Below are 12437 nucleotides of genomic sequence, written 5' to 3'. Positions count from 1 at the left end.
GATGAAGCGCTCATTCCGGTGACATAGGTGGTATGGGGCATCCCGGTTTCAAGTACACTTGCACAAAATGTTTCGATTTTGCGAGCCATCCAGCACACATAATACGATTTTTTGGATTTGTAGGAGATGTTGTGCGGAGCGGAAAAAAGGTTTCCGAAAAACCATAACGCATCAAGTCAATGCATACCATGTCATATGCGCATGCAATAAGATGTCCCATTTCCGAGATCTCATCCATTTTGAAATCGGTGCGTAAGCGCTCAACCAAGGAACAAGAGCTTCGTTACCGATTCAAATTTAACTTCGTCTCCAAATACCCGTGTGTACGAGTCTTTATGGTTCATCAACTCTTCGATAAGTTCATGACGGACAAGCTTATGGCCATCCTCTCCCTTACCAAGCAAAGTTGATACCGCCTGGAATCCGCAATTATCGTCCCCCGCCACATTGACGATCCGGTCAATGTATTTGTGCATAAAAATCGGCATCTCGTCGATGAATGAAATTTTTGGAGCAATATGTACCTCTTTGATTGATGGAATTTTTGGAGCAATATGTACCTCTTCAACTGATGAAATTTTTGTGGCAATAGGTGTCAGAGTTGGAACTTTCGGAGCAATAGGTGTAGGAGGCGGTTTTGCTTATGCAAGCTCCTTTGTTTGAACTTTTTTGAGATTTAGGAGTAAGTGAATCGGGAAAGAGTTTGTCGACCTGCTCAAAATATGAAGGAGACCGTGATGTCGAGTTGTCATTCGGCGTAGGCTTCACTTTCTTCGGAGCACCCTTTGTCTTAACCGGTTGAGACGCCGGTTTCATGTCAGTTGTTTCTGGAAATCCAATCTTCCGCAATTTTTCTTTGATGTATATTTCACTAAATTGAGATACTTTTAACATACTTTCCGAAATTGCAATACGGCATCGATGTACAATTCTTTTGTCGAAGAACTTGTAATACGAGCCCATGCCAACATTATTTGGTCAACAACCACTCCGGGCTTCATCGGTTTCCCACCTTTGGTCTCTAATTGTTTCGTCCCCATAAAGGGTTTAACTTTACTTCTCACATTACACGATGTACGATATTGACAAAGTAATGCATTAAAAGAAGGAAATACCTTTGTAACCGCATTCATCAAAGCGGTATCACGGTCCGTAACAATCGCTTAAGGCATCTCAACTTATTTCTTCAAAAGTGACCGACACACCTCCAATGCCCACCTAAAATTATCCTCTTTTTCACACTCCAGAAAAGCAAAGCCAACGACGTACGTCTTTTCGGTGGATGTAACACCGAACATCTCAAATAATGGAAGTCGATACTTGTTGGTCTTGTAGGTAGAATCGAGAAGGAGCACTGTCGGAAAAGTGTTGAACAACTTTATCGAATCCGGATGAGAAAAAATATCTCAGACTGTAACCACGTCATCGCAAGTTATGTACCACGACACGTATTTGTTATCATCCAACATTTTCAACAGATGTTGCATCTCACTCCTATCTCCCCTACTCGCCTTATTATTGCGGTACCGTTGATTATACACTTGCCTTATATTCAATACGTTGTCGAGTTCCTTCCTTTTCAATGTGGCAAGTATATTTTTCGGTTGGAGAAGATTCAAGGACATGTCTTTAATACAAGTCTTCTCTTCCGAATTGAGCCGACATACACTATGATGTCCTTGTAATTTTGCGCACAAATCATGGTTATGCAAACCACAAATAACAGAGAATCTTTACTTCTTGCTAGCTAACATGTAACAACGAACTTTAAATGGACACTCGCATTTTCTAGTACATGTGTCATCTCTTTTAAAATTCTTTAGAGGAGAATGGTATTTCCCGCTTCTTTAGCATAACATTGTTACTAAAGGGTTTCTTCTTGCCGTACCATAATCCGATCTTCCTATTACCACACCAAAACCAATGTCAGTTGCATTCCTACGAATCCATGTTAGCATGCTTTCACGATCATCAAAGTCTTGCTTGCTATTAAAGTCACCGCAGACATCTACCTCATTTGCGACTACCCCATCAACACTCGTAGAAACATCGACTAAAGGAGTTAATTCTCTTGAGGTATTATCGGGGTGCACCTGTTTACGGTGATTTTCGGTAAACAACCGCTAGTCCTCCAAACTATAAAATATACTTTGGTTACTCGCAGGATTGACTAGATTGATCCTAGGACATAGTCAAACAATTGTCTTTCGATATGATTTGGTTCATGTTTGTTCTGGCTTCAAGAAAACTTGTTTGTGATGTATGACTATTCACTTGAAACAACACTTGTTATACATGTTAATGTGACTTTCGACAAAGAAAACATAAATAAAAGCGTGTAAATTGCAGGAATGTAAAGTGCAAGAATATAACGTGCTCGAATGTTAAATGCAGGAAAGTAAAGTTGCTTCGAAATGAAAGTTAAACGAAGAAAATAAAAGGAATTGAAAAGATACTTGAATAAAGAAAGATACAAATGTATTTAAAATGGTGTTGGTGTCATACGTACATTTCTCAGCGAACTCGTTCTCTAAACACTTGATACTTGAGTGATTTGTGAGTGATTTGTACAAAATGAACACACAGAATCCTAACATTAAGACCCTTATTTATACTAATTTCGACCCTAACGGTCCTACACTAATCTGATGCCACGTTGCTCACAAGAATCCTTGGGACGCCATCTGTCCTTGTTCGGTTACACAGATTACTTCGAAATTCAAATCCTCCCGCCTGAATCCTCTTTCGACGCGTGGCAACGTGATCAGAACCGAGAATGTCACGAAAACACGTTAAGCTTCAGTACCCTTCGTATTTCGCAAAACGTTTAAGTCTTAAAGATAATTCACTTCGAATTAGCTCCGATTCTAACTATCTTCGCTTCCAACCTTAAACAACATCCTCGAAACATGGCCATCAGTAGCCATTTTTAATCTCAAAAATGGTCATCAGTAACCATCTTTCCTCGAATTCTAATTCTTCAAAGAATGTTTCCTCTAAACGAAATCTCCAGCCAACAGCACCATACCTATTTACAAATAATTGCCAAAATTACACAGAATTATAACACTGTTGGGAAAAAATAACACAGACATTGTTCCGTAGATGCACCTACGGAAGTGTTCATCTTCAACACGTTCCGTAGATGAATCTACGGAAGCAGCGTAACTTTTTTCACAAAAAATTGATGCATAATGTGAGCAATGCAGTGGTTGAAGATGAATATTTATCTGAAATTCAGACTTCCCTTGTTCCCTTTGATTTGTTGCACCAAAAAGTTTGAGTTTTGGAGTGATATAAGGTATTAATGATGTAGGGTTTTTAGGGTGTGGAATATGGAGAGTTTGAAGAAATGTAACAATGGGGGAGTGATCTGTAGATGCATCTACGGAATAATGTGGCGCTAAGTCATTCTGTAGATGCACCTATGGAGCAATCTCTAAACTGGATTTATTTGTATTTTTTCCCATATACACTAGTTTATTATACTTCCGTAGATGTATCTACGCAATGAATTAACTTTTTTGAAAATGGATACTTCCGAAAGTGCATCTATGAAATCAAAAGAGATATTTAAAATTTCGCTTGATGTGTAAGAAATCTATGCATTGAGAAATTATTTTTTTAGTGGTTGTTAATGCTCTCTTTGTTTTGCATTCAAAAACTAAATTTGTTTGTATTACTTTTATGTTCAATCAAACCAAGAATTCTGATAGAACACCATTAATGGAGTAAATTCAGATGTTCATTCTTATTTATCTAATTTCAACATGACTTAAAATGAAAATAAAGTAGCAAATATAAAGTTCCTGAGTTGTGTAACATTTTAACATGCCATGATCCAATTGAATAATAAGTATACTCATGATAAAATAAAAACATCCAAGGGGTATTACTAGTCCACTATCTCAAACTATTAAAACATTATCTAAAAACATCATCACAAACATATTCTCAAATAGTACAAAAATTCGTTTCAAAATTTCATCATTCACATTACTGATGGGCAACAAATCAACTTTTAATTTATATCACTCTTCCATCGCAAGATTTTGCTCTGATTGTTGTTGGGAAACAGCCACTTTGATCTTATGCGGTTCCACCACTTTGACCTTAGGAATAGGAAGCATATGGATGCTCTGTAGCAACTCCTTAACGCCCTCCTTCTGAATCTTCAGCTTCTTGCCCTTCATCCTATAAGAGATTTAACAAAATGTCAGAAGAGAACGGAAAGAAAAACAGCCTGTAATAATCTTTGGGATATATCAATTAAAGTATGAGTTAAAGAATAACCTATTCATGTGGTGTCTCGCTTCCCTGTCGACTCTGATCTTTTCAATCTTTGGCATGATACCGAGGACAGTCTGAGCAAGATTCCTGTCGTATCTCTCAGGCCTGTTACGCTTCCTCTCAAACTCAAAGGTTGAATCCTAAAACAACAAACAAGAGTGTGAAGCCTCTCCAACCCAAGAGAGTAATTAACAAACACACACACACACATACACGAGAGATTAGGACAAGGGAAATGGAGTTTTATTTACCTGTGTCATATCCTTTCCGTGCACTCGCCTATATGCCTTGGTCCATTTCACTTTACGAGGGTTCCTCTTCATTTTAAAGTTCTTGTGGCACTTAGATCTACAAAATCGAAAAATCTACAACACAAATAGTTGTGAGACACTGTAACCATAAATGACATGTTAAGTGGAGCTACGGACAAACAAACACACGCACGGAGCTTTTTTTTCATTTTCGGGATCAGCCAGCCAGCTTAATTTAAGAATTAAAAGTGAAATAGTGATAATTGATAAACAAGATAGATGATATGTGCAAGCAATTTGAAGCTGCAACAAAAGTCTAGTTAGTAAACCCATCTAGATTGGTTTGATTTGATAAGGTGATTTGGAGGTTGAAGAGGGATATCTAAAAAGGGCCAATCCAAATCTATGTAACATAACTAAAATAAAATCTCAAATTACAGTGCACTTGACTATCTAGAACTTCAAAACTCCAGAGTAAGAAAACACTATTAGACCGTGTTACTACTATCGGATAAAAGAGAATAGTGGAATACAAACAATCTGCTATGTGAAATAATGGATAGCATTGCAGACAAATAGCCAAAGAAGCATCACAGTTGAATCAAGTCAAGTTAGTATATATATTTGAAAAGCCATGTTGCATATAAATAAAAGAGGGAATGGAAACAAAGCATAGCTTAAATATTTAAAGGTTTATAAATTTTACATATTATGGTGAATACAAGAGTAAGCACTGACTGTATACAGCATAAATGCCATCTCTTCGGTATTATTGTTGAAAAAACCCTAAAATTTCCATTTCACTACTATTGCCGCTATACTATATTGCCGTGCTATATTTGAGTTTATCTACCCATAAGCTGATATAAGTTTTATTATACTGTTTGGGAGACCTCTTCAAAACAGCTTTTTTTAGTGTATTTTTATAAGTTCACCAAGATAACTTAGGTAAATAGCCTATAACATATATAAAAAACAATTTAAAATTATTTTATCTTTTGTTATAAAAATAGCCTATGCAAGCTTATTTTGATAAGCACTTCTACTATAAGCTGCAAATAAACTAATTGGCAGCTAATCCCCAACAACGAAATTATGATAGTGTCACAGTTGCCGCTATTGTTTTCAGATACCTCGATCAAAATCAATAGATTCAACAAGAGTTAGGAGTATAATAATCTCTAGAATTAATAGCTTACCTTTGCATCATTGCGAACAAACTGGATTCCATGTCCAGGATATACAGTAGAAGAACAGAACCAGCATTTCTCCAATCTCATTGTGCCTCCAAACTAATTCAACAGTTTCACTACAAAAACAAAAACAGTATTCATGAGTTGAATGACCTAACGAAAAAGTAAAGTAGCATTGATTTTCTTATGGATTATTGTATCGTAGTTCGAATTCGATTGAATAGAAAGTAAGCGATAATTGTACAATTGTAAACTAGTAAGAAATTGAGAATGTTGATAGAAAAGATGGAGGAGGAAGATGAACCTGAGGAATAATGGAAGGAGAAGGTGAGGAAGACGATAAACCCAGAGGCGGTGTGGCCGCCACTTCTGTTAGGGTTACAGAAAGGGTTTTTCTAGTTCTGTTTCAATATAATAATTCCAAGGCGAGGGTTAAGTGGGATTTATTTTATTTTATTTTATTTTAAATTGATTTTTTTCTTATTTCTACCCGTTGTGGCTGTGTTATTTTGTTCAATATAGATATTATTGTAGAGATAAATGTCCTAAAAATAAGTGTGTAAAATATAGAAATTTATTTTTAGTAGGTTGGGCTATAGTATACACCATAATGGGATTAGATAATAGGTTGAGTTTAATGATGTAACACAATGTGCTAAAGTTGGGCAATATTGTTTTATTAATGGTCCAAAAAGAATGACTCGAGGAGGGGGTCCCATGTCGTAATATGCTACATAGTAAGACATGGCATTAGATTATATAGATATAAAAACAATTGACTCGTATGGATTTAAAATGAAATACCTTTAGAAGAACCGACGCAGTTATCGTGAATTGTAAAAGGTGCTTCGTTATCTTCAGGATCGGAACAGAAATCCTCATCTGATAAATATGCTATCAAGGCATCCAAACTAAAAGTTAATAGGTCTAAATGATTCATATACCAACTTTTTCGTGGACAGCCAGTCATTGTTTTTAAAAAACTTCAAATTGCAACTAACTTACTCGCAAAAGGATCGTAATCGCTATCTTCATTTGAGTCGCTGTTAAAATCTAGATTGACTATGGGCATAAAAACAGGACATGGTGAATCTGCTGTAGGAACTGTAATAGGTGTCCTATCTCTGACAGGTTCTGCAATAGAGGAAACCGGACGTGTGTTCACTATTGGAACATGTTGAGCAGGGGTTTTATTTTCCCTTGTAAACTTGGAACTTGATAAATGTAGTGTTTAGAAGTGGTTGAATACAAACCAAAATTATATATGAGTTAGTTATGATAAAACAAAAGCCCTGGTCATTAAATTAGAAGAATGACATTTTAAGAAAATAAGAATCTGTACCTAGTTGGCTCTACTATGTTTGCCATCAAGTTACCACTGGTCGTTGATATATTAGCAGCTTTAGCAGGGAAATTTCGATTCAAATTGATGGCGAGATTTGGTACTCCCAACGGTTTTTTAGGCCTCCCACGAACTGACTTGCGACTCGCCGCATGTTTGTTTTAAGATATCCATGCGAAATGCATAATAATATAAATCACATAAGGCAGCTTTTGAGACATGCAATTTTCCTTTCCAATGAAATAATCGGAAGACGTAAATGACAACATATAAAGCTTTATAATTTAAAAACCAGTCAGGTTATGAACCTTACTTGGGATCACTGGAAGAACTTCCTGACTCATTGAATTTGTTGTGTTCCAAAGAATAACGATGTTGGTCATTTTCCATATTAGAAGGATCACCATTTTGAGTCGTAGAATCCGTAGAAAACTTAGACAACAAATTTTTCCTAAGGAATCTAAATGGGCTGACTTTAAGTTTGTTCGAAAAGCATGTCTGCTTATGCTAGGTTCAGAACCTTGAAATCGTGCACTTAGCATAATACCTTCTTCCACGATTTATGCGATAGTCTTTTGGTTTTGAACGGAGGGAGTCAACTCAGACAAAGGTTACCTCAGTGTGAAGCAATTAGGAGAATTAAGACATGGATTTATTGCCACATGTTGGTGAGGACTATGTCTCTGACGCTTCGAATGATTTTCTTTCAGAATAAGCGATCTTCTTGCTCTTGCCTTTTTTCCAAAGATATCTGGGTCATTAATGTCCATGTGTTATACCCCAAAATTTGCCCACATATTTTTCAAGAAAACTCCAATCTGAAAATTAAGGGTCTCATATAATCATGGATTTTTATTTCAACAAATATCCTGACATATGAAATACTTAGTTTTTAGAATTTTTCTTATACAGTAATTTGGCTTGCAGTTGAATTTATTCTTACGCAAACACCAAATACTGTGTATTACTTCACACATGCTATTTATTTATTTACAGATAAATGGTACTGACACAATTGGTACAGAGTTAAATCTTTTTGCAGGCGCAGAATCAGGAAACTCAGACTGTACTGGTAACAAGTAGATTATTATTATCTTTTGTTTCCCACTAATTTTTGTACTATATTCCATTATTTGCAAAAATCTTTTCAAATCTCTTTTTCAAAAATCAAATCTCTCCTTTTTCCAACACTATCATACACTTTCTTTCAAATCTTACTTCCACTCAAATTTTCCTTTTGTACGGAATCACATCATTCCCCAACGTCTCTTTCCTTCTTTCCATTCTATAAATACCTCTCATTTTCTTCCATAAAATCTCACATCAAATTCCAACTCATCTTTCAAATTCCTACCTCATATCTATTTTCTCTTCTTCCCTAACAAGAATGGCAAAGTGGATAGAGACACTGTTTCTTACAGTCATCACCATTGCTACGGTGATCATGACTTTCTTCTGCCTGCATAGTCCTGAAGAGTGTGGACCTGCAATGGTTGCACTCCCAATCATCTACATGTTATTGTTCATAGCATGGGTCATTAATCGTCATTCTTAAAATTTGCCGTATTTCTTATTTCTTAAATGTACCGTTTATTCGTCGTACTGTTCAATATAGTATGTGATATTTGTACTGTCAGTATTAAATGTTGTACTATTTGTCATAATATTGCTTAATTACTAAGATAATATTTTGTGTGTTTTCTGCCAGTCAAATATTCCTATTTCTGTGCATTAAATGATTTTCAGGGTTATTATCGGTAATTTTGCCCGCATACCGTAAATATTAGTTATTTATTATGTCTGTGTTTTTCTAACAAGTCATGTAAATAAACTTTCATTTTTCACATAAAACAAAAACAAAAAACAACAAAAAAAGAAAATTAACTTTGACTGTTGATTTTTCACTCTAACTGCTACATCAATACCTGAACAGTCAGTTGACAGCCAAACTGCTGGCAGTACAATTCTCAGTGTTTTGTACCATCAATCAAATCAATCTTTCACAATTCAAAATTCCAAGATTTTTGTTCTAGAAGTCTTCTGAATATCACGCGATTAGCAGAGACTCAACACTGCGCAAAAATCAGGTACGCTTAACTGTCTCCTACATAAACAGTCCCTGACTAGGGTTTTTCTTGTTTTTACAGGAGCAACAAGTTTTTGAGAGCTCAAATGGATTTCATACACATCCATATATCTCAAAGTACCATCATACAAATTTTCAAACTTCAATTCACTCAGACGCACCGTCAGCAGCTCAAACAGTCAACAGACGACCCGTTTGACCAAAAAAGTCAACAGACAGTCAAAAATGAAATTTTTTGTCAAAGTCCATATTTTGTCAAAGGATTCATCATTTGATCATTGGATGATCATAATTCATCAAGGAAAGATCAAAAATCAACAAAACCCTAAGATTCAAAATTAGGGTTTTTGCCTGAAAAGTCAACTCAACTTTGACTGATCATAACTCTCTCATCCTTCATCCAAAAAATTCAAACCAAAGCTTGTTTTGAAGGAAATTCAATTATCTTTCAAATGCCATTGATCCCATGGTCATTGGATTCACCATTTGAAAAATATGATCAAAGACATTACAGGTCATTTTCAAAGTCAACAAAAAGACACTTTTTTCAAAAGGACACACAAGGAGCTTCAAAAATCATTTTGACATGAGACCAAAGGCATTGGTTAGAGGACTCTTTGAGGTTTCCAAAAAGTGCAAGATCTCCTTCATATGACAAAAATTGAAGGATTTACACCTTGTTGAAGTTGGCTAAATTTTGGAAAATGCATGAAACCAACATTGTTCAAAATTGCATTTTTTCCAAAAGGGGCCAAGTTTTCAGCATTCAAACATCATTTCCATGTTATAATGGGCCTCCCACGACCAAGGCTAAGCCCATACCTTTTTTTATCCATTTTTGCATGATTTTATCTTACTTTAAGATTAAAATTAAAAGGAAAATGCATGGATAAAGGTTAGCTTACAAATCAAGCATGACTCACCTCAAAGAATCTTCATCTTTCTGCAGAGAATTGAAGGACAAGGCAGGTGCATTGAAGGCAAGATGACTTGGTCAAGAATTCAAGCTTTTTTATATTAAAAAATGCAAAGTTTCAACAAAGGCAACTAAGGCACATATTAGCTTCAATTGTAAGCACACATAGCTTATAAATAAGCTATCATAGTTCAGCAAACAAAGAGGGACGAGTTCAGAAGCATCCATAAGCATATAGCATACTTGTAACCACTTGTAATTTTCAAAGAAACTTGAAATTCGAATTTTAAGTTTCAGTCCATTTCAATATAAAATAAACATTCAAACATCATCTCTGAGCTACACTGAAACAATTCCAATCATTTCCAAGTCCTAAACTTCACTGAATCGAGCTATATAAAGCCACGGTTTGTTCAAACTAAAACCAACTTATATCTCATAACTCACGCATATTTAACAAGATGTAGATGCATAATTGTGTTTGGTTTGAAGCTCTGGTCGTTTCTGGAGCTTCAATTGGACTTTAAGGGCTGTTTGTAGCATATACCATTTTAGGGTTTGCTTAGTTCAAAATTAGGGTTTTTCATTAGGGCCAAAATTAAGCAAAATTAAGGACATGGTTACATTCAGTGGAACAAGACGAATCCAATGGTGCCATCGCGCCTGATTTTTATGCTTGTTTACCCCTATTCGTTATTTTGCAGATTTAGGGTTCACTTACTATAGCGCTTTTTTACAAAAGCGCTGTCAAAGGCCTTGTCTGAAGGTTGAAGACGAAGATGTGTCTTCCTCCTATTGGATGGCACGCGCGCGCAGGTTTTAAATTTCCCACTAATTCTGTGTTTTGCAGGCGCGTCATAAGCCATGTGCCTCAATTTCTGGACCACTTGATTTCATTTAATGAATCATCCAACGCTCCAGATCACGCGTGCACATCATGCTCCCTCAATCAAACCACACAGGATCAGTATCCTTTTATTTTCTATTTTATTTTCTATTTTGTTTTAATTTCTTTGTTAAATTAATTAAAAATAGTTTTAAAAATCCAAAAAATACACAAAAAATATTTTTAGACTTCTAAAATAATATATTATTTTCTGAAATAAAAATATTTTATTTTTCTTCAAAATTTCAATATTTTGTATAATTAATTAGTATATATTTATATATTTGCTTTTTAATTATTCTAACCAATCAAAAAATCATAAAAAAAATTGTTCTTAATGTTAAAAATTATTTATATATTATAAACTAATTTTGTACATATTTTGAATAATTTTATCTTTTTAAGTTTTAATTATTTGTATAATTATTTGTATAATTATGTATTAATTAGCTTAATCAATTTCCAATCAATTTCAAAAATTCCAAAAAAAATTAGTTTTGTTTTAAAATTAATTAACAAATATTTTGTACATATTTTAAACTTAATTTCTAGGTTTAAATCTATTTTCATCTTTTTTCTTCATTTTAATTTAATTAATCATGCATTAATTATAATTAAAACCAATCATAAAAAATCCAAAAACATGCCTTTTATTTTTCTTGCAATTTAAAATTCCTAGATAAATGTATAGGATGTCAAATTCATGTAAATAGGCTAGTTTACATTTCCTGCACAATCGATGTAATAGCGTAGATTTACTTTCCGCACTTTACATTTCCGCATTTTAATTTCCAGCACATATAAACTGCGTGTATGTCAAAGATAAAATTGAACCGTTAGATCACTAACTTCAAAGATAAATATCTGAATCCAATCACAATCACACTTGCACCTCTTAAGGTAATCCCTTCTCATTCCTTTCAAAATCAAAGTCAAAATTCCACTGTTTTGAGTACAAAATCGAACCTTGCTTTTATATCCGATGAAAGGATAGATTTTTAAAGGAAATAGGATAAAGACCTTACAACTCAGGGTAGACCTCCTAGTTTGCTTGCTCAAATCAAAACAAACAAAATTCTCATACACTGTTGATTTTTCAAAACTTTCAAAAAAAGACAATACTTTGTATACATCCAAACACGGGTTATTACAAAGTTAACGTTTTTTCCAAAACATCTTTCGAAAGATAAACAAGCATTTTGTATACATCCACACACGGATCATTACAAAATTCAATTTACAAAAGTATTTGAAACCACATATGAGCAATTTCAGAGCAATTGAAAAGTGATCGAAAGACAAGTGAGCTAAGCAAACTTAAGAGCCCATGGATAACCATGGATACAAAGGGTGCTAACACCTTCCCTTTGTATAACCTACCCCCTTACCCAGAATTTCTTAAAGGTCTTTTTTCTGTTTCTTTTATAAACCTTTCCTTAATTGGATAAAATAAAAGGTCGGTGGCGACTCTGT

General features: G+C 34.7%; 1 protein-coding gene across 1 annotated transcript; it reads right to left on the bottom strand.

Moving 5' to 3' along the window:
• Positions 1-3868: 3868 nt before the first annotated feature.
• On the bottom strand, positions 3869-6164 carry LOC131642072 (probable ribosome biogenesis protein RLP24). Its single transcript, XM_058912355.1, has 5 exons — positions 6039-6164; positions 5741-5850; positions 4542-4655; positions 4294-4430; positions 3869-4194 (listed from the first exon to the last, which is right to left on the bottom strand). Exons 2-5 carry the CDS (start codon positions 5819-5821, stop codon positions 4032-4034), a joined length of 495 nt encoding a protein of 164 aa, XP_058768338.1. The 5' UTR covers positions 5822-5850; positions 6039-6164; the 3' UTR covers positions 3869-4031.
• Between the last annotated feature and the right edge of the window lie 6273 nt (positions 6165-12437).

This window comes from Vicia villosa, unplaced genomic scaffold (assembly GCF_029867415.1).
Source record: "Vicia villosa cultivar HV-30 ecotype Madison, WI unplaced genomic scaffold, Vvil1.0 ctg.004457F_1_1, whole genome shotgun sequence".
In the NCBI taxonomy this organism is placed as follows: Eukaryota; Viridiplantae; Streptophyta; class Magnoliopsida; order Fabales; family Fabaceae; genus Vicia; species Vicia villosa.
The sequence above is the reverse complement of the archived record's forward strand: the minus strand, read 5'-3'. Positions and strand labels throughout refer to the sequence as shown.

Coding starts and splice junctions, on each gene's coding strand:
- LOC131642072 (XM_058912355.1), bottom strand. CDS start 5,821: ATGAGATTGGAGAAATGCTGGTTCTGTTCTTCTACTGTATATCCTGGA. Junction 4,656..5,740: donor TTGTTCGCAATGATGCAAAG/GTAAGCTATTAA, acceptor TTTGTGTTGTAG/ATTTTTCGATTTTGTAGATC. Junction 4,431..4,541: donor ACGGAAAGGATATGACACAG/GTAAATAAAACT, acceptor TTGTTGTTTTAG/GATTCAACCTTTGAGTTTGA.